A 26,025-nucleotide genomic window follows, 5' to 3' on the forward strand; every position below is an offset into this window, starting at 1 on the left:
TTTTTTTGTAATTTAAAGTTTGGGATAGTGAGAAACTTGAATTATCTTTCAAGTTTTATCAGAGACCTGATTATTGAAAAGTAGCTTAGTGTAATTTTCTTTCTTCTATAGCTTTCATTGCATCTAACTTGAGACTTTTCTCTCTACCTGTGTTTCTAGATCATTTGTTGTAGAATACTTACACCATTCTTGGTTGTCACCTTTGAGTCTAATTATTATGCCCATAATCGTGGATAATTGTGTTAGATGAAAATAAACATATTACCTTCACTTAGTTAATCTTATCGATATTTAGGTTTTCCATAGTGATTTTATCTACGTAATGTCAGGAATGTTAGATACAATCTACCATTGTGTCTACCAATACAAAAAAAATTGGGTCCAGTTTTTCCTTTCCTTTAGAAATATAAGGATAAAATCTAGATAAAATCAGCATTTTTAACTGCAAGAAAAATCAATAAAGTTATATAAAACAGGCCTCACATATTCATTTCTAGTTTTTGTAAACACAGTATAGTGTAACTATATTTGTATTTAGGCTATGCATAAAAAGAAATCATTAACTAATTCTCCCTTGTTATATATATTTTAACTACTTTTTTTCCAGAATCAAAGGTGCTTAGAAATAGCCACCTTTAACTTCATAAGTATTTATGATACACCTACTATATGTGTGGCACTTTGCCAGATATGGGGATGGTGTTAAACAAATTTCCAACTCAGTGTTGGTACACACCTACAAATGAATGTCTAGATTAAACTGGGTGTTTAGAGGAAGGTAGGATAGCTATGTTTGAAGTACTCCCAAAAAACTTTTAAGTGAAACCTTAGAGACAGAAGGAGTTGACCATTTAAATAAGTCAAAGATTGGGAGGCCGAGGTGGGCAGATCACAAGGTCAGGAGATTGAGACCATGCTGGCTAACACGGTGAAACCCCATCTCTACTAAAAATACAAAAAATTAGCCGGGCGTGGTGGCGGGCGCCTGTAGTCCCAGTTACTCAGGAGGCTGAGGCAGGAGAAGGCCATGAACCTGGGAGGCGGAGCTTGCAGTGAGCCGAGATCGCGCCACTGCACTCCAGCCTAGGCGACAGAGCAAGACTCCGTCTCAAAAAAAAAAAAAAAAGAAAAAAAAAAAAAGCAAGTCAAAGAGCAGCGGTACTTTGCAGAGAGGAATCTGTGAATGAGAGTGACAGTGATAAAATCAGCCAAACTCCCTCTGACTGCAAAGACTAGAATATTTTGATCAATTTTGAGATTTAAGGAGAATATTTAGGTTATTATAGAACTAAGTCTTTTTCTCTTTCTTTCTTTTCTTCTATTTATTTATTTATTTATTTATTTTTGAGATAGGGTCTCACTGTGTTGCCCAGGCCGGAGTGCAATAGTGTGATCTCAGCTTACTGCAACCTCTGATTCCTGGGCTCAAATGATCCCCCCATTTCAGCCTCCTAAGTAGCTGGAACTACAATCATGTACCGCCATGCCCAGCTAATTTTTGCAGTTTTTATATAGACGATGTTTTGCCATGTTACCCAGGCTGGTCTCAAACTCCTGGGCTCAAGCGATCCGCCCACCTCGCCCTCCCCAAGTGTTGAGATTACAGGCGTGAGCCACTGCTCCTGGCCTTCTTCAACAGAAAATTTTTATTAAAAAATTATAAAGGAAGTTTTAAATGTGTTGAGCATAGTGTGTGTTAATGTTCTCCCATTCCCAGGGTATCGTGATAAGTCAAAGGCCAAGTTCATTAAGTTACATGCTCCATCAGGCAAGAGAGTATAGTAATAGAAGTCCTATCAGGAAGTTCATTCATTTGTTATTTATTTATTATTTCATGAAATATTTATTCCATGGAAATTAAGCTAGGTGTCAGGAACACAAAGATATACTCTGTTTATTCAGGGGACATAGGCCAATACACCCAGTGACAACTTGTCAAGAGCGCCAGTGGAAGTAAATCCAGAGATTGGTTGCTTAATCATCTTCTCTACATCTCTCCAAAATGCTGTCCCACTTCTCAGACAATATTTGAAATGTTCAAAGAAAGCTGATTCCTTGCCCTCCTCATTATCTTTATTTTTTCTAGTGACATAATCTACATAACTCATATTACCATGCTGTTTCCATAATCTATGAAATTTAAGCCATTAATAATATTTTTTAGCTAGGATGAATTATAGACATGAGTGCTTTCAATTTTTATTTGGTGTGTGCATGTGTGTTTGTGTATGTGTGGCAGTGTGTTGGTACTTCTATGTGCAACGTATGTGAGATTATTTAGTACTGTTCTAGATTGTGCTTTTACCCGATTTTATGCCTCTTTTTTGGAAATGACATACCCCTATACTCCAAAACTTAGTAATAAGCTTCAGTTTCTGTTTCCTGTAATTACTAGAATTTTTAAATAATTTTCATATGCAAAAGTCAACTCAAGATGGATTAAAGACTTAAATGTAAAACCCAAAACTATAGAAACCCTAGAAGAAAACCTAGGTAATACGATTCAGGACATAGGCACAGGCAAAGATTTCATGACGAAGACACCAAAAGCAATTACTAAAAAAGCGAAAATTGACAAATGGGATCTAATTAAACTAGAGATTCTGCACAGTAAAGAAATTATCAACAGAGAAAACAGACAATCTATCAAATGGAAGAAAATGTTTGGAATCTATCCATCTGACAAAGGTCTAATATCCAACATCTCTAAGGAACTTAAACCGATTTATAAGAAAAAACTACCTCATTAAAAAGTAGGCAAAAGACATGAACAGGCACTTCTCAAAAGAAGACATAAATGCAGCCAACAAACATATATAAAAAAGCTCATCATCACTGGTCATTAGAGAAATGCAAATCAAAATCGCAATGAGATACCATCTTACATCAGTCAGAATGGCTATTATTAAAAAGTCAAAAAACAACAGAGGCTGGTGAGGTTGTGAAGAAAAAAGAATGCTTTTACACTGTCGATGGGAGTGTAAATTAGTTTAATAATTGTGAAAGAGAATGTGGCAATTCCTCAAAAACCTAGAGGCGAAATACCATGTGACCCAACAATCCCATTACTGGGTATATATCCAAAGGAATATTAACTGTCCTATTATAAAGGTACATGCACACATATGTTCCTTGCAGCACTATTTGCAAATAGCAAAGACATGAAATCAACCAAAGTGCCCATCAAAGATAGACTGGATAAAGAAAATGGGGGTACATGTAGGCCATGGAATACTATGCAGCCAATAAAAGGAATGAGTTATGTCCTTTGCAGGACAGGATGGATCTGGGAGCCATTACCCTCAACAACTAATGCGTTTGTTTGGTTTCCTGTGTCAAATACATGTTGTATTAATCAGAGTTGTCTAGAGGGACAGAACTAGTGGAATATATATGTATATATATATATATATATACATATATATATTCAGTTTCTGTTTCCTGTAATTACTAGAATTTTTAAATAATTTTCATATGCAAAAATCAAAATGCATGTGTGATGGTTAATACTGAGTGTCAACTTGATTGGATTGAAGGATACAAAGTATTGATCCTGGGATGATCTGTGCAGCAACTTTATATATCCTTATATATATATAAAGTTCAAAAAATAGTAATTTTTATAATTACCTTTTGTAATTTTAATTCACATTCATTAAATTTTTTGTAAATTTAATTAAATTGATAATTACTAAATATTTAGGAATTATATATGAGAAGACCATTCAAAAATTTTAACTAGACAAATAAAGGAAAGCCAAAGTCCCCTAACTACTAGTTGGAGGTTTCTTGTAAAATTGCTGTATTTATTGTGCCAAAGAAAAGATGTGTTCAAAGGTAATGGGTACATGTCAAAATGACATAGGAACCACCTTTGAGGGGCTCCCATTAGCCATATGTGGGACAATTGTAGCATCAAAATATGGCAGTAAAAGATTATAACCACTAGAATAAAATAAGAACCCACGAGTCCATAATGGTATAAACAAATGAATAAGTGAATAAAAGTTGAAAAGAAGAAAAAGCTTTTTTAACAGCCAATTCCAACTAATAATAAAACAAATGATAACATTAAATTTTCTTAAAGATCATCAACAGACGTTAAGATTAGTGTGTAAAAGTGATGAAAAAGAAAATGTTCATAGTTTCAATGTATCTATATACTTTATACTTATCCCATGCAAAGGGAAAATAGTAACTTTCTAATGGAGTAATGGCAAAATTACCACCCTAACCAAACGGTCAATGGGCAAAGCAACATCATGTGCCTCCTGTTGCAGTGCATGGAGATGATACAACATTTCTTCACTAATCTTTTACCAGAAATCCATAACCTGAATATAATTATGAAGAAACATCAGATAAACCCTAATTGAGAGACATTATATGCAATAACAGACCTATATTCCTCAAAAAATGTCAAAGTCAAGAAAAATAAAGACCAACGAACTGTTCAAAGTTAAAAGGACTAAATAGAAAACTAAATTCAACATGTGAGTTCAGGTTTGATAGGAGAGGGAGAGAAAAGAAAGGGAAGGGAGGAAAAGGAAGGAAGGAGAGGGTGAAAGAGGGGAGAGTAAAAGGTATTATGTTGAAGATATGGTTGAAGTTTAGACAGTAGCTCTTTCCACCATTTTTTAAATGTTTCTGTAATACTGAAAGTATTGAAAAGTTTTAAAATCACTAAATCAGTCAGAATAGCTTTTAATTGAGAAGACTATAATATTATCAACATGTAATAAATACCAGGTTTTCCTAGTCATTTATTAGGGGGACATTTATCCTCTCAAAAAATCTTAAGATATTAGAAATAAAATATGGAAAATAATCTAGTCTAGCCAACATTCTTGCTAAATTATCTTGTCATTTTTAAAAATTACCCAGACCTTATCTTAATATCTTTCTCTTTTTATTATTTGTGTCTGTCTCAGGGATCAGCTCGTGTGGAATTAAAGACCATAGCATCCCTCTTCCCCACTCAGACCCAGCTATTTTCAGTTAATCCTTGCTACCTCTTTTATGATGATCAGATTTCTCACACATCACCTCTCTCTCTCGCTCTCTCTCTCTCCCTCATTCTCCCTCACCCTCACACTTTTTTTGGAGGAGATGGCTTTTTTTTCTACTCTCTTTTTTCGATAGCCTAAAAATTACATCAGTTATGTGTATTAGCAATTAAAAAAAAACTATTCTAAGGTAATGAATTGCCAGCAAATCAAGACACAATGTCCTCTATTTCATCATCATCATAGTATTTTGGCTTACAAAACTGTTTTTATTACAATACAATTAAATGTTTTGTTTCAATTCTAAGAAACTACCTACAGTGAATACAAACATGTTTCTTACCCTTAATAGAATTCCTTTTTTTTTTTTTAATTATACTTTAGGGTTTTAGGGTACATGTGCACATTGTGCAGGTTAGTTACATATGTATACATGTGCCATGCTGGTGCGCTGCACCCACTAAATCGTCATCTAGCATTAGGTATATCTCCCAATGCTATCCCTCCCTCCTACCCCCACCCCACCACAGTCCCCAGAGTGTGATATTCCCCTTCCTGTGTCCATGTGATCTCATTGTTCAATTCCCACCTATGAGTGAGAATATGCGGTGTTTGGTTTTTTGTTCTTGCGATAGTTTACTGAGAATGATGATTTCCAATTTCATCCATGTCCCTACAAAGGACAAGAACTCACCATCTTTTATGGCTGCATAGTATTCCATGGTGTATATGTGCCACATTTCCTTAATCCAGTCTATCATTGTTGGACATTTGAGTTGGTTCCAAGTTTTTGCTATTGTGAATAATGCCACAATAAACATACGTGTGCATGTGTCTTTATAGCAGCATGATTTATAGTCCTTTGGGTATATACCCAGTAATGAGATGGCTGGGTCAAATGGTATTTCTAGTTCTAGATCCCTGAGGAATCGCCACACTGACTTCCACAATGGTTGAACTAGTTGACAGTCCCACCAACAGTGTAAAAGTGTTCCTATTTCTCCACATCCTCTCCAGCACCTGTTGTTTCCTGACTTTTTAATGATTGCCATTCTAACTGGTGTGAGATGGTATCTCATTGTGGTTTTGATTTGCTTTTCTCTGATGGCCAGTGATGATGAGCATTTTTTCATGTGTTTTTTGGCTGCATAAATGTCTTCTTTTGAGAAGTGTCTGTTCATGACCTTCGCCCACTTTTTGATGGGGTTGTTTGTTTTTTTCTTGTAAATTTGTTTGAGTTCATTGTAGATTCTGGATATTAGCCCTTTGTCAGATGAGTAGGTTGTGAAAATTTTCTCCCATTTTGTAGGTTGCCTGTTCACTCTGATGGTGGTTTCTTTTGCTGTGCAGAAGCTCTTTAGTTTAATTAGATCCCATTTGTCAGTTTTGTCTTTTGTTGCCATTGCTTTTGGTGTTTTGGACATGAAGTCCTTGCTCATGCCTATGTCCTGAATGGTAATGCCTAGGTTTTCTTCTAGGGTTTTTATGGTTTTAGGTCTAACGTTTAAGTCTTTAATCCATCTTGAATTGATTTTTGTATAAGGTGTAAGGAAGGGATCCAGTTTCAGCTTTCTACATATGGCTAGCCAGTTTTCCCAGCACCATTTCTTAAATAGGGAATCCTTCCCCCATTGCTTGTTTTTCTCAGGTTTGTCAAAGATCAGATAGTTGTAGATATGTGGCATTATTTCTGAGGGCTCTGTTCTGTTCCATTGATCTATATATCTGTTTTGGTACCAGTACCATGCTGTTTTCGTTACTGTAGCCTTGTAGTATAGTTTGAAGTCAGGTAGTGTGATGCCTCCAGCTTTGTTCTTTTGGCTTAGGATTGCCTTGGTGATGCAGGCTCTTTTTTGGTTCCATATGAACTTTAAAGTAGTTTTTTCCAATTCTGTGAAGAAAGTCATTGGTAGCTTTATGGGGATGGCATTGAATCTGTAAATTACCTTGGGCAGTTGGCCATTTTCACGATATTGATTCTTCCTACCCATGAGCATGGAATGTTCTTCCATTTGTTTGTATCCTCTTTGATTTCATTGAGCAGTGGTTTGTAGTTCTCCTTGAAGAGGTCCCTCACATCCCTTGTAAGTTGGATTCCTAGGTATTTTATTCTCTTTGAAGCAATTGTGAATGGGAGTTCACTCATGATTTGGCTCTCTGTTTGTCTGTTGTTGGTGTATAAGAATGCTTGTGATTTTTGTACATTGATTTTGTATCCTGAGACTTTGCTGAAGTTGCTTATCAGCTTAAGGAGATTTTGGGCTGAGACAGTGGGGTTTTCTAGATATACAATCATGTCGTCTGCAAACAGGGACAATTTGACTTCCTCTTTTCCTAATTGAATATCCTTTATTTCCTTCTCCTGCCTAATTGCCCTGGCCAGAACTTCCAACACTATGTTGAATAGGAGTGGTGAGAGAGGGCATCCCTGTCTTGTGCCAGTTTTCGAAGGGAATGCTTCCAGTTTTTGCCCATTCAGTATGATATTGACTGTGGGTTTGTCATAGATAGCTCTTATTATTTTGAAATATGTCCCATCAATACCTAATTTATTGAGAGTTTTTAACATGAAGGGTTGTTGAATTTTGTCAAAGGCTTTTTCTGCATCTATTGAGATAATCATGTGGTTTTTGTCTTTGGCTCTGTTTATATGCTGGATTATATTTACTGATTTGCGTATATTGAACCAGCCTTGCATCCCAGGGATGAAGCCCACTTGATCATGGTGGATAAGCTTTTCGACGTGCTGCTGGATTCGTTTTGCCAGTATTTTATTGAGGATTTTTGCATCAATGTTCATCAAGGATATTGGTCTAAAATTCTCTTTTTTGGTTGTGTCTCTGCCTGGCTTTGATATCAGAATGATGCTGGCCTCATAAAATGAGTTAGGGAGGATTCCCTCTTTTTCTATTGATTGGAATAGTTTCAGAAGGAATGGTACCAGTTCCTCCTTGTACCTCTGGTAGAATTCGGCTGTGAATCCATCTGGTCCTGGACTCTTTTTGGTTGGTAAACTATTGATTATTGCCACAATTTCAGCTCCTGTTATTGGTCTGTTCAGAGATTCAACTTCTTCCTGGTTTAGTCTTGTGAGAGTGTATGTGTCAAGGAATGTATCCATTTCTTCTAGATTTTCTAGTTTATTTGCATAGAGGTGTTTGTAGTATTCTCTGATGGTAGTTTGTATTTCTGTGGGATCGGTGGTGATATCCCCTTTATCATTTTTTATTGTGTCTATTTGATTCTTCTCTCTTTTTTTCTTTATTAGTCTTGCTAGCAGTCTATCAATTTTGTTGATCCTTTCAAAAACCAGCTCCTGGATTCATTAATTTTTTGAAGGGTTTTTTGTGTCTCTATTTCCTTCAGTTCTGCTCTGATTTTAGTTATTTCTTGCCTTCTGCTAGCTTTTGAATGTGTTTGCTCTTGCTTTTCTAGTTCTTTTAATTGTGATGTTAGGGTGTCAATTTTGGATCTTTCCTGCTTTCTCTTGTGGGCATTTAGTGCTATAAATTTCCCTCTACACACTGCTTTGAATGCGTCCCAGAGATTCTGGTATGTTGTGTCTTTGTTCTCGTTGGTTTCAAAGAACATCTTTATTTCTGCCTTCATTTCGTTATGTACCCAGTAGTCATTCAGGAGCAGGTTGTTCAGTTTCCATGTAGTTGAGCGGCTTTGAGTGGGATTCTTAATCCTGAGTTCTAGTTTGATTGCACTGTGGTCTGAGAGATAGTTTGTTTTAATTTCTGTTCTTTTACATTTGCTGAGGAGAGCTTTACTTCCAACTATGTGGTCAATTTTGGAATAGGTGTGGTGTGGTGCTGAAAAAAATGTATATTCTGTTGATTTGTGGTGGAGGGTTCTGTAGATGTCTATTAGGTCCACTTGGTGCAGAGCTGAGTTCAATTCCTGGGTATCCTTGTTGACTTTCTGTCTCGTTGATCTGTCTAATGTTGACAGTGGGGTGTTAAGGTCTCCCATTATTAATGTGTGGGAGTCTAAGTCTCTTTATAGGTCACTCAGGACTTCCTTTATGAATCTGGGTGCTCCCGTATTGGGTGCATATATATTTAGGATAGTTAGCTCTTCTTGTTGAATTGATCCCTTTACCATTATGTAATGGCCTTCTTTGTCTCTTTTGATCTTTGTTGGTTTAAAGTCTGTTTTATGAGAGACTAGGATTGCAACCCCTGCCTTTTTTTGTTTTCCATTTGCTTGGTTGATCTTCCTCCATGCTTTTATATTGAGCCTATGTGTGTCTCTGCACGTGAGATGGGATTCCTGAATACAGCACACTGATGGGTCTTGACTCTTTATCCAATTTGCCAGTCTGTGTCTTTTAATTGGAGCATTTAGCCCATTTACATTTAAAGTTAATATTGTTATGTGTGAATTTGATCCTGTCATTATGATGTTAGCTGGTGATTTTGCTCATTAGTTGATGCATTTTCTTCCTAGTCTTGATGGTCTTTACATTTTGGCTTGATTTTGCAGCGGCTGGTACCGGTTGTTCCTTTCCATGTTTAGCACTTCCTTCAGGAGCTCTTTTAGGGCAGGCCTGGTGGTGACAAAATCTCTCAGCATTTGCTTGTCTGTAAAGTATTTTATTTCTCCTTCACTTATGAAGCTTAGTTTGGCTGGATATGAAATTCTGGGTTGAAAATTCTTTTCTTTAAGAATGTTGAATATTGGCCCCCACTCTCTTCTGGCTTGTGGGGTTTCTGCCGAGAGATCCGCTGTTAGTCTGATGGGCTTCCCTTTGAGGGTAACCCGACCTTTCTCTCTGGCTGCCCTTAACATTTTTTCCTTCATTTCAACTTTGGTGAATCTGACAATTATGTGTCTTGGAGTTGCTCTTCTTGAGGAGTATCTTTGTGGCGTTCTCTGTATTTCCTGAATCTGAACGTTGGCCTGCCTTGCTAGATTGGGGAAGTTCTCCTGGATAATATCCTGCAGAGTGTTTTCCAACTTGCTTCCATTCTCCCTATCACTTTCAGGTACACCAATCAGACGTAGATTTGGTCTTTTCACATAGTCCCATATTTCTTGGAGGCTTTGCTCATTTCTTTTTATTCTTTTTTCTCTAAACTTCCCTTCTCGCTTCATTTCATTCATTTCATCTTCCATCGCTGATACCCTTTCTTCCAGTTGATCGTATCGGCTCCTGAGGCTTCTGCATTCTTCACGTAGTTCTCGAGCCTTGGTTTTCAGCTCCATCAGCTCCTTTAAGCACTTCTCTGTATTGGTTATACTAGTTATACATTCTTCTAAATTTTTTTCAAAGTTTTCAACTTCTTTGCCTTTGGTTTGAATGTCCTCCCGTAGCTCAGAGTAATTTGATCGTCTGAAGCCTTCTCCCCTCAGCTCGTCAAAGTCATTCTCCGTCCAGCTTTGTTCCGTTGCTGGTGAGGAGCTGTGTTCCTTTGGAGGAGGAGAGGCACTCTGATTTTTAGAGTTTCCAGTATTTCTGTTCTGTTTTTTCCCCATCTTTGTGGTTTTATCTACTTTTGGTCTTTGATGATGGTGATGTACAGATGGATTTTTGGTGTGGATGTCCTTTCTCTTTGTTAGTTTTCCTTCTAACAGAGAGGACCCTCAGCTGCAGGTCTGTTGGAATACCCTGCCGTGTGAGGTGTCAGTGTGCCCCTGCTGGGGGGTGCCTCCCAGTTAGGCTGCTCGGGGGTCAGGGGTCAGGGACCCACTTGAGGAGGCAGTCTGCCTGTTCTCAGATCTCCAGCTGCATGCTGGGAGAACCACTGCTCTCTTCAAAGCTGTCAGACAGGGACATTTAAGTCTGCAGAGGTTACTGCTGTCTTTTTGTTTGTCTGTGCCCTGCCCCCAGAGGTGGAGCCTACAGAGGCAGGCAGGCCTCCTTGAGCTGTGGTGGGCTCCACCCAGTTCGAGCTTCCCAGCTGCTTTGTTTACCTAATCAAGCCTGGGCAATGGCGGGCGCCCCTCCCCCAGCCTCGCTGCCGCCTTGCGGTTTGATCTCAGACTGCTGTGCTAGCAATCAGCGAGACTCCGTAGGCGTAGGACCCTCCGAGACAGGTGTGGGATATAATCTCGTGGTGCGCCGTTTTTTAAGCTGGTCCGAAAAGCGCAATATTCGGGTGGGAGTGACCCGATTTTCCAGGTGCGTCCGTCACCCCTTTCTTTGACTCGGAAAGGGAACTCCCTGACCCCTTACGCTTCCCAAGTGAGGCAATGCCTCGCCCTGCTTCGGCTCGCGCACGGTGCACGCACCCACTGACCTGCGCCCACTGTCTGGCACTCCCTAGTGAGATGAACCCGCTACCTCAGATGAAAATGCAGAAATCACCCGTCTTCTGCGTCGCTCACGCTGGGAGCTGTAGACAGGAGCTGTTCCTATTCGGCCATCTTTTTTTCGAATTCCTTAAATTTGTTTATTGTATAACAAAATACTCTTACTCTACCTAAAACTAAGAGGGCTATATATATATATATATATAGCCAAAGTATTTTTATACAACATCTATATATATATGTTGTCCTCTTAGTTTTAGGTAAAGAGTATTTTGTTATAATATATATATACATTTATATGTATATATGTGTATATATGTATATATGTGTATGTGTATATATGTGTACATGTATATATGTATATATGTATATATATATTGCCCTCAGTGCATATATATGTGTGTGTGTGTGTATATATATATATTTTTTTCTTTCCAACTTTTATTTTAGGTGCAGTGGCTATATGTGCAGGTTTGTTACATGGGTAAATTGCATGTCAGGGGGGTTTAATGTACAGATTATTTTGTCACCAAGGTAATGAACATAGTATCTGATAGTTTTTTCAATCTTCACCCTCCCCCTAGCCTCCACCCTCAAGTAGGCCCTGGTGTCTATAGTTCCCTTCTTTGTGTCCAAGTGTATTCAATATTTAACCTCCACTTACAGGTGAGAAGATGCAGTATTCTGTTTTCTGCTCTTGTGTTAATTTGCTTAGGATAATGGCTTCAAGCTCCATCCATGTTGCTGCAAAAGTCATGATTTTGTTCTTTTTTATGGCTGCATATATTTCCACAGTGTATATGTACGACATTTTCTTTATCCAATCCACCACTGATGGGTATCTATGTTGATTCCATGTCTTTGCTATTGTGAATAGTGCTGCAATGAACATACATGTGTATGTGTCTTCATGGCAAAACTATTTATATTCCTTTGAGTATACACCCGGTAGTGGGATTGCTAGGTCGAACGGTATTTCTATTTTAAGTTCTTCAAGAAATCTCTAAACTGCTTTCTACAGTAGCTGAACTAATATCATTCCACAAGTAGTGTATAAGCATTCCTTGTGATTCACAACCTTGCCAGCATGTTATTTTTTGAACATATGTATTTTGAGATGCTTTGCCAACTCTTTTCCATGGAATAGTTTAAAAATGTGGTAAATTTAACCCTATTTTGTATATTATAAATATTTAACTTTTTGTAATTTTTAAAAACTTTTTTCTTTTAATTCTTCTTGACTTCATTTTTTTCAGTAAAAATGGATAAGTGGTTTATTCTACTTAATGAAATAGGTGACAATAAAGAAAACGTCAAATTTGTTAGTTGATTATAGCCACAGTATTTTTATACAACATATATTAAGCCCTCTGCATACTAAAAACATTATCTCTTCTAATAATGATAATTTTATGGGGTGGGTACTATTACTGATATTGTCTATTAGGAAACCAAAACTCAGAGGGACTAACTAACTAATTGACACAGTAATTTGCTCACAAACCTGTGTTAGTCTGTTTGTGTTGCTATAAAGGAATACGTAAGGCTGGATAATTTATAAAGCAAAAAGATTTATTTGGCTCATGGTTCTGCAGTTCTGTACAAGAAACATCACAGCAGCATCTACTTCTGGTGAGAGCCTCTGGCTTCCACTCATGGTGGGAGGCAAAGAGGAACCATTGTGTCATATGAGGAGGGGAACAAGCCATTCATGAAGGATCTGCTTCCATGACCCAAACTCCTCCTAATAGGCCCCACCTCCTACACTGGGGATCAATTTTCAACCTGAGATTGGGAGGAAACAGATATCCAAACTATACTAACATCCTGGTTATCCTAAGACTGGCTGTCTTTTTACCACACTAAATGTTGGGGGAATCTCAAGAGTCTCTCAAACTTTAGGACCTTGCCCTGTATTCTAGACCAGTATTCTGGGATAGCCTACTGGGCCACGTGTCCTCTTATCTCATCTCGGATAAGCCCCACCCAGGATTGTCCTATTTTCCTCTCTTCAAAACTAATGCCACCCACACTGCATCTTAGAGTACTTTCCCTCAAGATTGGCTGTAAGAGGGATTTTTCCTAAGTTCTCACTTCATTGCTGCCATCTAAGAAAGATACATAGACCTCTTTCATTTGAAAAGTTTAATTATTAGTCTTCATGTGTTAATAGAAAATTATAACATTAACGCTGTCCTGTATTCAGCAAACATGTATATAATGACTGTCTGGGGACAATTACAGTGGATAGAGCTTCTAGTCCAGAAAAAAATGGAATATGAATAACTTATAAATAGTACATTACAAAGCACACACACACAAAGGTTACAATGGGAACACTTAAGAGAGATAAAAATAAATATTGAACAGTTAGAAAATTGCAAAATTTGTATAGTTTTTATTGTTCCTGAAGCTACATAGTATAATTCTGAAGTATATAGTTCCTGAGGACCTTTCTTATATGATAGACATTGTTGTTTCTTCAATGTCATGCTTCGAAGTGCACTATGTCTTTAAATCACAAGACATATTCCTGCATGATCAAAGCAATTAGAAATGAAGAATATGATTTCTTTTGACTCAAGAGCCCTTTTAGAAGAGATATTTCTTCTTTTTTCACTTCTTTGTGAAAGCAGTTATTCAAACTGCACAGGAACTTCGTGAACTTTGAATACCAGGTTTGTTGTCCAGATGCACATAGACAGGAAGTACACAATAGCCTAAATCAGGGAGTGCTGGATAAACTTTTCTTAAGATGCAGGCCCAGAAAACACTAACAGCCTTAAATTGTGGTGAAGAATATGTGGTTGGTGATGGGGGCTGGAGCTGGGGGTTACTTTCTCCCTAGTATCTTGGGGCATTCTTGAAATGGGAATGGTATTCATGATTCAGAGCTAAGTAAATTAGGGCCCTTTTTTCTAACCATTACAACCTAAATTGGGAAGAAATTTGATTAAAATAAATACTTCGGTCTTACTTGGGGGAAGGAGTCACAGGATGTTAACACTGAGTGTAACATAGAAGGAACAATCTCACCTCTTTACCTTGTAGATGGTGAAAGTTTGGAATTTGGAAACTGAAAACCAAAGAAATAGCTATAGGTGTTTTATTTCCAGGCATCTATTTACAGTCATCTTCTTCTTTCCCACTGTACTCCCCCGTGTCCAGCTGTCGGTGATCAGAAGCCATGACCAGCAACACAGTGTGTTATTTCTGAGACAAGTCATTAAAGAGCAAATTGTCTTAGAACAAATTGATAAATAGATTCACCAAAACGTAAAATTTTGGAAATACCATCAAGTTGTTTGATGTTAAGGTATTAACCTCATTTCAGAGCCAGGTTTTTTTTTTTCCAAAGGATACACATAAAAAGGAAATTATTTTTACTTTATCCTTCATTGCTTTCTAAGAAGAATTTAGACAGTAACCTTCGAGGGAACACAATAGCAAGGAAGCTAGCTATATATGGTGAATAATTAAATGCTGTGTGTGTGTGCTTTACCCTCACACAGAACACAAGTTGTCCAATTTGGATAATTTTTTTATTATTATAGTAAAAAAATTTAACATTAAATTTATCATTATTACCATTTTTACATATACTGTTCAGTAACTGTATTAATATATTAAGTATATTCACATTGTTTAGCAACAGATCTCTAGAACTTTTTCATACAACACTGAAACTCTATACTCATTAAATACTAATTCCCCCTTCCCCTTTCTCCACAGCTCTTGGTAACCACCTTTCTAATTTCTGTTTCTATGATTGTGACTACTTTAGATACTTCATATGAGTAGAATCCTACAGTATTTGCTTTTTTTGTGACTGGCTTATTTCACATAGCACATTGTCTTCAGAGGCTCATCCATGTTGTAGCATGTAACAAGATTTGCTTCTTTTTTAAAGCTACACAATATTCCATCATATGTATATTTTCTTTATCTGTATTTTCTTTATACATTGATCTGTCAATGAACACTTGGGTTGCTTCCTCTTGGCTATTATAAATAGTACTTAGATGAACATGGACTTGCAAATTTCTCGTTGGGATCCTACTTTGAATTCTTTTGTATGTATACCCAGAAGAACGATGCTGAATCATATACTAATCCTATGTTTAATTTTTTGAGGAATCTCCAAACTATTTTTGATAAGGGTTACATGTTTTACATTCCCACCAAAACAAGGGTTGCAAATCTTCTACATCCTTGCCAACACTAAGTATTTCCTATTTTTTGATAGTAGTCATCCTGTGGGTGTGAGGGGATATCACAGTGTGGGTTTGATTTGCATTTTTTAATGATTAGTGATGTTGAATATCTTTTCGTGTGTTTATTGTCCATTTGTACATCTCTTTGAAGAAATGTCTATTTAAGTTCTTTACCCATTTTTTAATTAGGTTATTTGGGTTTTTTGTTGTTGTTTAGTTGTAAAAATTTCTGGATATTAATACTTTATCAAATATATAATTTGCAATTGTTTTCTCCCATTCGGTTGGTTTCCTTTTTTTTTTTTTTTTTTTGATGCGCAGATGTTTTGAAGTTTGATGTAGTCTTATTTATTTTTTTTTTTCCCGTGCTTTTGGTTTAATATCCAAGAAATCATTGCCACATCTAATTTCCTGAAATTCTTAATCTATATTTTATTTTAGGAGTTTAATAGTTTTGGGTTTTTTCATTTTGAGTTAATTTTTATATGGTGTATGCTAAGAGTCCAACTTCATTGTTCTATATCTGGATATCCAGTTTTCCCAGCATCATTTGTTGAAGAAACTGTTGTTTTGCCATTGCATAGTCTTGGCACCTTTGTCAAGAATCATTTGGCCATATATGCCTAATTGTGAGGATTTAAATACATTATATTTTAAACAATTTTGAATCAAACAGAAATAAAGAGAAACTAATCATATTCTAGCATGAGGATTTTATTTCTGTATAGCCGTGTCACCCTATTAGAAGAGAATATTTTTCATAGGTGAGTAGTGACAGATAGAAGGGATACTTGCTTGCTGAAAGTTTGGAGGTTAATTGACTAATTAGAATGATTTCAAGGGTCTAAGAAGAAAAGAGGAGGACCTGGAATAAGTCCGTGACATGAAGTTTAAAGCAGGAGACAGAGGCAGAATGCAGAGGAAGACATGACTGAACATGGCAACTGAAAAGATAAGGAGAGTTAGCACATAGGATTTAGAGTTGGATTTTTACCTGGAAGAATTCAAGGTTTTATTTCCACAGTTTTAAATCCTTTTATGTTTAAGATGCAAAGTCCTTAATGAGCTATTTTTCTGATCCATATTCCCAAGTCCCTAGAAGGACGTCTCACTATCATTCAGAGTCTCATGGCTGCAAGGCTGGCTCTTTAATACTCAGTATGGTCTCTATTTTGAAATACTTAGCAATGTGACTCAAAGAACAAACCACAGTCATCTGTATCCAGGCAACAGCATTGATAAACACTGCAAATTTCTTTTCTACCTTATAGCTTGAGCTACATAATGTGGACTAAAAAGAATATTGTATTCTATTCAGTGTTTCTAGAAATTAACAACTATAAACATAGGCACTCAAATATGCTCCTACCTTAAAAAAGAAGGAAGCACAGCTACAGTACAGAATCACTGTCATCTTAAATTTCTGACATTCTAGATGTCATCTCAAATGTAAACAAACAGTCTGTATTTTTTTTAACATTCTAAAGATATTTGTACATGCTTGTTTGATTGTATTGTAAGAGACCTAAGTATAAATTGAGTCAACCAATAAACCGCAGGGCTACTGCCTGACAATTTAAATTAGCTCCTTTCACACTCCTTAGGGTCTGCCTATCAGAGAGTTATCTGAGTTCCATATACAACAGTAGCCCAAGCCAATACCTTGATTTATTTATTTTCCCCTTGTCCAATTTATTTCAGGCCTGGTTATTTTTCCATTCCAAGAGCCTATGCACCCATGTTCAATTACCTGGTTTCTCTCTAGCACTTGAAACTAACTCTAGTTGCCAGATCAGGTAAACAGAAAATTCAAGCTAAGCCTGCTCAGTAGATGTAATCAACTAGTAGTTTCATGTACGAACCACAAATGGACATGTTTTTTGATAGACTGAGTTTTTAAGTGGGAAGACTGGTATTAAATAAATTCTATTTAGACAAATAGGTGAATGACAATTGTAATAGACACATGAATCAGTCAAATAATTTTTAGCATAATTGCAATTATGAATTTTGAGAGTTAGCCTTAACTCTAAAATTACTAATTGTTAAAGTTTTACATTCCTGAGTCAAGTAAATTAAGTAGTTGAATTTTTTGGGGGAAAATTTTGTGCATTTTTCTGAAAAGGAAAAGAGTTTGCTTTATAGTCATTATTGTTCTATTTTACAAAAATAATAATATGTCAATGTGTTACAATAATAATTAGTCACACATCCCAGGAACTTAAAATGAGTGTCAAGAAAAGTGAGATAAAATAGTGACTATCTGTTAAGAATGATTTAACTGACATTAAAGGAAAAGCCTTCTTCTCCAAAGTAATCTTGAAGTGAGGACTCTGCAAAATTGAGTTCCCCCAATGACTGGACTATAGTTGAGCACTTCAATGTAAAGTTTCAGCTAGGGTGATCTGAAATGGTTGTGCTGTTAAGGACATAATAGCTAAGTCAATTTAAAAAGAACTTTAAATGACTACTTCACTAGATAGCAAGGTATAGAATGCTGTCAATGTACATCACTTGAGTAATTAGCAAACTGTATCTCTTTTGAGACAGCAATTTATTTAACTTTCCTCATTTTGTGCCTTTAACTTACCCACAGGATGTTGTTTGAATATACCGTCAGTAATCAAAAAGTGTATGCAAGTATATATCTCTCTACCAGGTCTGAAGACATGTTATTTGCTTCGTCAGTTGGCCTTAATAAAGACAGCTGCTATCAGTTTTTCCTAATATAAAACCCAGCGTCGTCCTCTAAATTCACTCTAATGATCAGTTAGTTTCAGATGATGATATGGATGGATGGATGGATGGATAGATAGATAGATAGATAGATGATAGATAGATAGATAACATACACATGAAATACACTAGAATCAGGAGTAAGAGAAATTCAGTACTGAAGGGCAAAAATGGAGCTTGACTGAGTAATCTTGGACGTTTTGAGGCTACAGCACAATAACTTCTACCCAATGATTTACTCTATTTTCTATGCTGTGGTTTAATAATGACATTTTTGAACTGAATTTATTTTCTTTAAAACTCTTTCTTGAATATATTACAAGACTTCTTTAGACTATATATAAAGTAGAAGTTACTCTTCAGAGGAACTCTTTTTTTTTTACAGCACTGTTATGTAAACACAAAGCTATTTGACTAAAGAGTGCATCTATAACTGGAATTACAGTGGGGATACAATTTAGTTAATGTAGAAATAATTGTCTGATACCGTGGTTCTCTACATGCTACACATTGAATGATGATTATTTTATGAGTAAGTTAATTCTGTATGGATGTAAAGATTCATTTGAATGTAACTGGAGTAATTTGAATGTAACTGCAATTACTTTTGCACCAACCTCATAACAAGAGTATTATGTTCTTATTCTTTCATTCACTCTCTCTCTCTCACACACATATCCTTTTTCCTTCAAGAGTTTTTCTGTCTAATGTACAGTAATGCTTCCATAATATTGTTTTCAGAGTTCATGCCAATAGTCTGTCTTTATAGACCAAAACATTTGTAAGAGAATCTTTCAGAAGTTTAAACTAATGACTCTGTCTTATACCAAAGTTCATGTGATAGCAAATAGAGTTAAAAGAATTCCTGCCATGCTTCTATTTTGTATTTTATTATCCTCTAATTTATATGAATATTGAGTATTTGCAAATACTTCTATCTAAGAAGATACCATAAAAATTTCCTTAAATTATTATGCAAATTCAATCAAAGAGAATGGGTATGACCAGAAAAATTTGTTTATTTGAACTGTATTTTTTACAACTTTAGTCTTAAGGAAAGTTAACATTTTCAGGATTCCACAAACACAGACACACACACACAATGAGTTAGAGCTGCAGTTTTATCTCTTAGAATTTTTGATCTTGTAGGAAAAGAATAACTAAGCACTTTCATTTCTTCAAATTTTTCAAAATTATTCAGGAGAATTTGTCTTCATCTATTCTTTTCTACAATGATCCTAGAGAATTTCTTATCCATATATTCAGTTTGGTTATGGATTTATTTGCTAACCTGATTGATAGGTAGTGTTATCATGGTTTTGTTTTCATAAATGTAATCGATGTCCTAGCTTATTTTATAAAGAGATATATTTCAAATTGAATAAAACAGTTTTTATCACAATCATTGACCCATTATGTTGAATTTCTATAAGTCTCCAATAAGAGAGAATGAATTTTTAAAAATTAGTTCTATAAACTTGTTGAAATTGGAAATTATATCCCTTAATATAATCAATTTATATCTAATAGGACTCTAAATATTTTCTACATAATATAAAATAGTCCATAAAATGGAGTCTTTTATGAAACAAACACTTTCTAAATTTTCACTTATATTAAATGCAAAAATATATTAGAGAATAGATGTTTGTTTTACAAGTTATAATAAACACACTATAAAAGCTATCAGGTCAGCTAAATGAGTGAATATGTTTAAGATATTGCTAAGTAATATGTTTGACTCTCCCTTCTACAACTTTCATATGTAAAACAGTTACTCAGATCTTAATGCCACAATATTTTTTCTATCCATCGTCTTTTTTTCAATTGCCTTTGCCATTCTGTCAGTTCAGATCCTTAAACTCTCTCCCCTACCTCCGTTTTCTCTCCCCCTCATTTTCAGATTCACCTCATTTTCCTACTCATTTTCAGATTTACTACAAAGCAGAGCTTTGAGCATTCCAGAAATATATGTCTGAACTTTTCAAAAACCTTCAATTATTCTACACCATTTCCTAATTGAGTAGCTCCCCTCAGTTTGGCATTTAAAGTAGTCCTAAATGTGGCCTCAAGTCATCTCTGACACAGTAATTCTTTCTTAATCATTGATCATCATTGATAAAAATGTACATATTCATATATATGCAGAGTTCTATATAATTTCATGGAGTTTACAAAATCTTTCTCTACAAGTCTTACAGAAATACCCACCTGCTCTACACATGTCCATCCTGCCATTCTGCCACACATACCTAACATTCCAACCACATTTGACGACAAGCAACTTGAGGACAGACATGGTGTTTTCTGCAAAATACACGTTCACATGAGCCCTATGATACTATCCAAATGTCTCCACCGAGTAGCTTGGCCCCTGGAATGTCTTCCCTGAGGTTTTCAGAATGTTTGCCTTCCCTTTATCTGTCCCTGTTATCTGTTACCTGGATAAGTTGGGAGGCATTTGGGGAAGATAAATGTCATTTTTCAGATTTCAGCCACTACTATTCTTGCTAAAGTAAATTCTTTTGTTATGGTGGAAAATAATTTTTACTAATGAACTTGGACTGTCCCTACCTTGATTAATACAGGCTTCATTTGTGTTTAAATTTGATGTCTATTTGATTCACGTCAGCTCAAAACGTGTTTTCTAAATTTATATTTTTCAGGTTTCTTGAGTACAGGCGATCAGGCTGCAAAGGGGAACTATGGACTCCTTGATCTCATACAAGCTTTAAGATGGACTAGTGAAAACATTGGATTCTTTGGTGGTGACCCCTTAAGAATCACTGTTTTTGGATCTGGTGCTGGGGGTTCATGTGTCAACCTGCTGACTTTATCCCATTATTCTGAAGGTAACCGTTGGAGCAATTCAACCAAAGGTATTATGCAAGGTTGCAAATTTTGACAATTTTGGTGTCTGCATGCCACCACCATCAGTAGTATGTGATGCTCTGTATATTTCTCTGTTCAAACTGAGTGTTAGGTTGAACTCAATATCTGTTTAAAGCTTTGTTTCTTCAGTTTTTCTGTGCATGTTTAAATTTTCGTCAAACTCTTTTCTTCGTCTCCTGTGGAGCTTGGTAAGGATGCCCTTTCAAGCACACTTCAGAATAGTTAGCATTACAGTTACTCTTCTTTCCTTTAAAGGGTGATTTGAAGAAAAAATCAGACAAAGACGTTCTACAATTTTGTCATCTTTGTTTATTCAGTGATCAAAATCAAAGAAAGATGAGACTTTTTACATGCAGGGATTGTATATAATCTATTTTCAAGACAATAGACATTTTAAACCCTTTATTAGTATGAAGCTAACGAAGCGGTCATAAGCTAGTTTGTCTGAAAACATGTGATTTCACTTGTTGTCTGAGTACAGAATGGATTGTTGATTATTTCGCATGCATGATCCAAAATTGTCAAAGCATCAAGGTCACTGGTAGAGCTTTTGATTAAAAAGAAAAATACATTTGATTCAGTGTTTTTTCTATTTTTAACTCCAAAAGCATTATTTTTCCCCCTAAACTCGGCAAGGCAGCATGGAGTATTGAGGCTGCTGAAATCCATGAAATATTTTTCTCGTTTCCATTTTCTGGCTTTGACATATTTTTTTCCAAAGTGCCTGTCCAAGGCTTACCATGTTGTTCTTTATGAACTCCATCTCCATTTTACCATGCATAGAATCACCCATTCCAACTGCATTATTAATTTGAAATTTCACAAGAAGAGTATTGTTGGAGAAATTTGCAAAGCAAATACTTTTTCTGCATTATTTATGTATGATAGAGAGGAAGACAGAGAATATATAAAAACGTACACCATCTTTCTTTTAATTTCTGATCTTTTATTGTCATTTTATATCCAAGAAGAAAGTATACACTGTCAAGTATAATTCATGAAGTGTCTTAATTTGTAAGGTTGAGTTTTGTGATAGGAGCACCAAACATATTGTATTTGTTTTCAGTATCAAAAACACATGAATGTTGAATTTCAAAAGAACAGCCAGTCATTAAATGAATCCATGTATTTGGAGAATCATATATAGACTCAATTTATTAACATAGTTTACATAACATTTCATTTATATTATTAGTAAAATTCTGATTCAAGGTGACAAAATAACACAGATGAACATTTCCAAGAGAGATTTCATCTGTAAAAAAATGGCTTCTTTTGAAATAATAAACTTAGTGTTTCTTTAATTAATTAAACAGATTAGATTGTTCTAATCTCAGTATTTTTACTAATGCCACTATGTAGCTAAAGCAACACTAAGCCACCTCTATAGGTTTCTCAGGGTCGCTTGCTCAAAAATTGACGTGAAAGCCACCTTTAGCTAGTATCAAACTGGCATTGGTTTAAGAGATGAGTCAGTTAGTTCATCAGCTAACACTGCCAGTCATCAACTGATGGCATGGTAAACAGTAGGAAATGGTTATGCAAACAGTTGAAAATACAATATTTTATTATACACTTCAGGGAAATCTGTCTATCCCTGGAAAAAGACATGAACTTAGGTTTGGCCTAAACCTGTCTCCAAACTAAGCTGCCTGATTTTACCAGGAGATGCTGAAAAAAATCTCTTGAAATCATCAAGCTGATTCTGCCTCCAGTGGAGATATAAACTTTAAAGGCAATAAATCCCACAATGTTCAGGCCTGGATATACCATGAGTCAACCCCATCTTGCATCCACATAAGAGGCACTTTCACTAATGATAAAACATACATTTTTCCCATATTTTAGGAATCTAGGTGGCATATTTTAGGATATATTGGACATGATATGCCTTTCCTTCTCAATCTTTTTCGGTATATTTAGTTAATGTTGAGTCCCTGAAATGGGAAAGAATATTATAGAAATCACCAGGTGCATTTTAGTTACAAAATTTTTATTCATTAAAATATTTTCCTGAGCAAATGTTGATAAACAGCTACATAATTTTAAAAATTATCTGTATTTGTATCATTTGCTCTAGCATACTTTGTTCTAGTAAACTAAAAAATACTTATAAAGATGTCAGAAAACCAAAACAAATGTATATTAATACTGTTAGTTTTTTTTAATATCTTCAGAATTATATAGGAACATGTTACAGACATGTTGAATATCTAGGCATATTAGGTTAAGAAAAATCTAAAACTTTCCTTCTAATTCAGACAGTGCTTCAACACCTTTGTGAAAAGAGTTTTTATCTCATTAACACATATGAATAATTAAGCATGTTTTTAAATAACAAGCACAAAGCTGTATTTGGAAATTGATAAATTGATAATAAATTTAAATATGTAAAAGAAAATAGATAAACTATATTTTTAAAACAGGAATTTTATCAGAAAAATACCTTAATGAGAAGATAAAGTGTGTTTGTAAATTTGAATGACATGCAGCACTTAACTGCATATGGAACCATCATTTACAATTCTTAAATGCAATTAAAAAGCAGTGGACCATGTGCTTTTCATCTTTTATGATAAAAACAGTAGTGTACATTCAACAGTGGCAAAAGTTAAATCACCCCACACTAAATCTTTCTGCTGATGGTTTTTTCTTTAACCTAGTGAAAACACTTCAAATGTTATGTCTTCTTCTGAAAGATGAATATTCAGCATACTATGTCTGACATGAAGATCTGGAAAGAGTATGTCTAAAGTGATATTCTGTTTTGTGTGAATTCAGGGCCAACCCCAGGGTATAAACAAACAGCCAGCCCCAGTCATTGTATGAGCCTTCAAGAATTCTTTTTCAAATAACATCTGTTTAAAACAAATATAGGGAACCATTTTGAAGGAAGATGGACACAGCCAAACTGGAGGAAATATTCCAAACAGACAATGTAGAGTCTGTTGGAGAGTTAAATAGGAGAAGATTGGCCCCATCTGGTTAATGTTGATGATAATATAAGTATTTACACACTCATTGAAGAACATATTTGGGACTTTTTACCACTACATCGTCTCCTTTTCTTCTTGCCTACTACCTCTTTGAGGCTTCTTGATCCCTAAAGCAGGTGCCACTCAAAGCAAAAGACTTAGATCCACCTCTCTAATCCATTATACCCTGCGGTTGGCTTTGTGTACCTCCCTTAAGCAAAAATATCTCTAACTCCCTGTTTCTTGAGCTGTATCTGGGTTTTTATATACATGTCTAAAATATCAGATGTTATTGTTTTACCACAACATTACCCAAAGATCATCTAAAATTCTTTGTTGATTTTCCCATAGGACTTTTTCAACGAGCAATAGCTCAAAGTGGAACAGCCCTTTCCAGCTGGGCTGTTAGTTTTCAACCTGCAAAATATGCCAGAATGTTGGCCACAAAAGTTGGTTGCAATGTTTCAGATACAGTAGAGTTAGTGGAATGCCTACAGAAGAAGCCTTACAAAGAACTTGTTGACCAAGATATTCAACCAGCTCGATACCACATAGCCTTTGGACCTGTGATTGATGGTGATGTAATACCAGACGACCCTCAGATATTGATGGAGCAAGGAGAGTTTCTCAACTATGATATAATGTTAGGAGTGAACCAAGGGGAAGGGTTAAAATTTGTTGAAAATATAGTAGATAGCGATGATGGTATATCAGCTAGTGATTTTGACTTTGCTGTTTCAAATTTTGTTGATAACTTATATGGATATCCTGAAGGCAAAGATGTTTTGAGAGAAACCATTAAGTTCATGTATACTGACTGGGCTGACCGTCATAACCCTGAAACCAGAAGAAAGACATTATTGGCTTTGTTTACGGACCATCAGTGGGTGGCACCAGCTGTAGCCACAGCGGATCTTCACTCAAACTTTGGTTCACCTACGTACTTCTATGCCTTTTACCATCATTGCCAAACAGATCAGGTTCCAGCTTGGGCTGATGCAGCCCACGGAGACGAGGTTCCCTACGTACTGGGAATCCCCATGATTGGCCCTACAGAGTTATTTCCTTGCAATTTCTCCAAAAATGATGTGATGCTGAGTGCAGTTGTAATGACATACTGGACAAATTTTGCTAAAACTGGGTATGTACCTAAGGAATGAAGTTTATTTTTAATAAAAATGTTATTTTAACCATTTTAAAATAATAGATATTTATGCCCAGATAATGTCATATTGGATTAATACCTGCAAGATATTACATTCCTTTATTCAAAATTAATTCTATATTATGGTGTTTTTAAAAGTCATTGCTTTATTATTTCTGGTGTTTTAGAAGCTTGTTAAGAAAGCACATATCTCAATTGCATTACTTAATTACATCTGCTTTTGGTTTTTGAATTATACAAGACTTGTTATTGTTCAGCAGTAATAAATATTATTTTATAGTGCTTTGTAATTCACAACACTCTTTTATCCTTCCAACTACCTTTCTGAATCTGGCAGATCAGGTACTATTAATCCCACTTTACAAGAAGGAGACCTGAGGCTCTGTGAGTGTCATAGGGATGTTCACATGTCTGGTATATAGCAGAGCCTAGGCTCAAACCTTCATCTGCTAATTTAAAATCAAAAATCCTTTCCACTATTCCATGTCATCTCTGCTAGCTTGCCTATGAGACAACTCATACGTATGTGAGTATTTAAATAATTCTTTAAAATCTTTGGGTAGATAGCAGCCCATCTCAGGATAAGCAGAGAGAACAAGAATGTGAGACTTACTTGCCTTCCATTATCACCCATCTAACAATCTGCCTGCTAGGAGATTTATATTTCTAAATTGACCCAAATTAATGTTAAAACACAATCTAAAGCATTGCTGAGTCATCTATTTAATTATTAGATGTTAAAGTAGTGTGATTTTAAGTAAAAAATAAAATAGCTT

The 26,025-nt window shown here is 35.6% G+C and overlaps 1 protein-coding gene across 12 annotated transcripts in view; it reads left to right on the forward strand.

Annotated features, from left to right (window-relative positions):
• Positions 1-26,025, forward strand: part of NLGN1 (neuroligin 1) — a 915,231-nt gene that overhangs the window by 883,010 nt on the left and 6,196 nt on the right. For 11 of the 12 annotated variants that reach the window (XM_055110687.2, XM_055110690.2, XM_063602603.1 and 8 more), the window contains 2 exons: positions 20,884-21,096; positions 24,436-25,225. In XM_055110687.2, coding sequence (XP_054966662.1) covers positions 20,884-21,096; positions 24,436-25,225 — 1,003 coding nt within the window. The remainder of the gene's footprint in view (positions 1-20,883; positions 21,097-24,435; positions 25,226-26,025) is intronic. The other variant, XM_055110692.2, reaches the window with a different exon arrangement.

This window comes from Pan paniscus, chromosome 2 (assembly GCF_029289425.2).
Source record: "Pan paniscus chromosome 2, NHGRI_mPanPan1-v2.0_pri, whole genome shotgun sequence".
NCBI classification, from domain to species: Eukaryota; Metazoa; Chordata; class Mammalia; order Primates; family Hominidae; genus Pan; species Pan paniscus.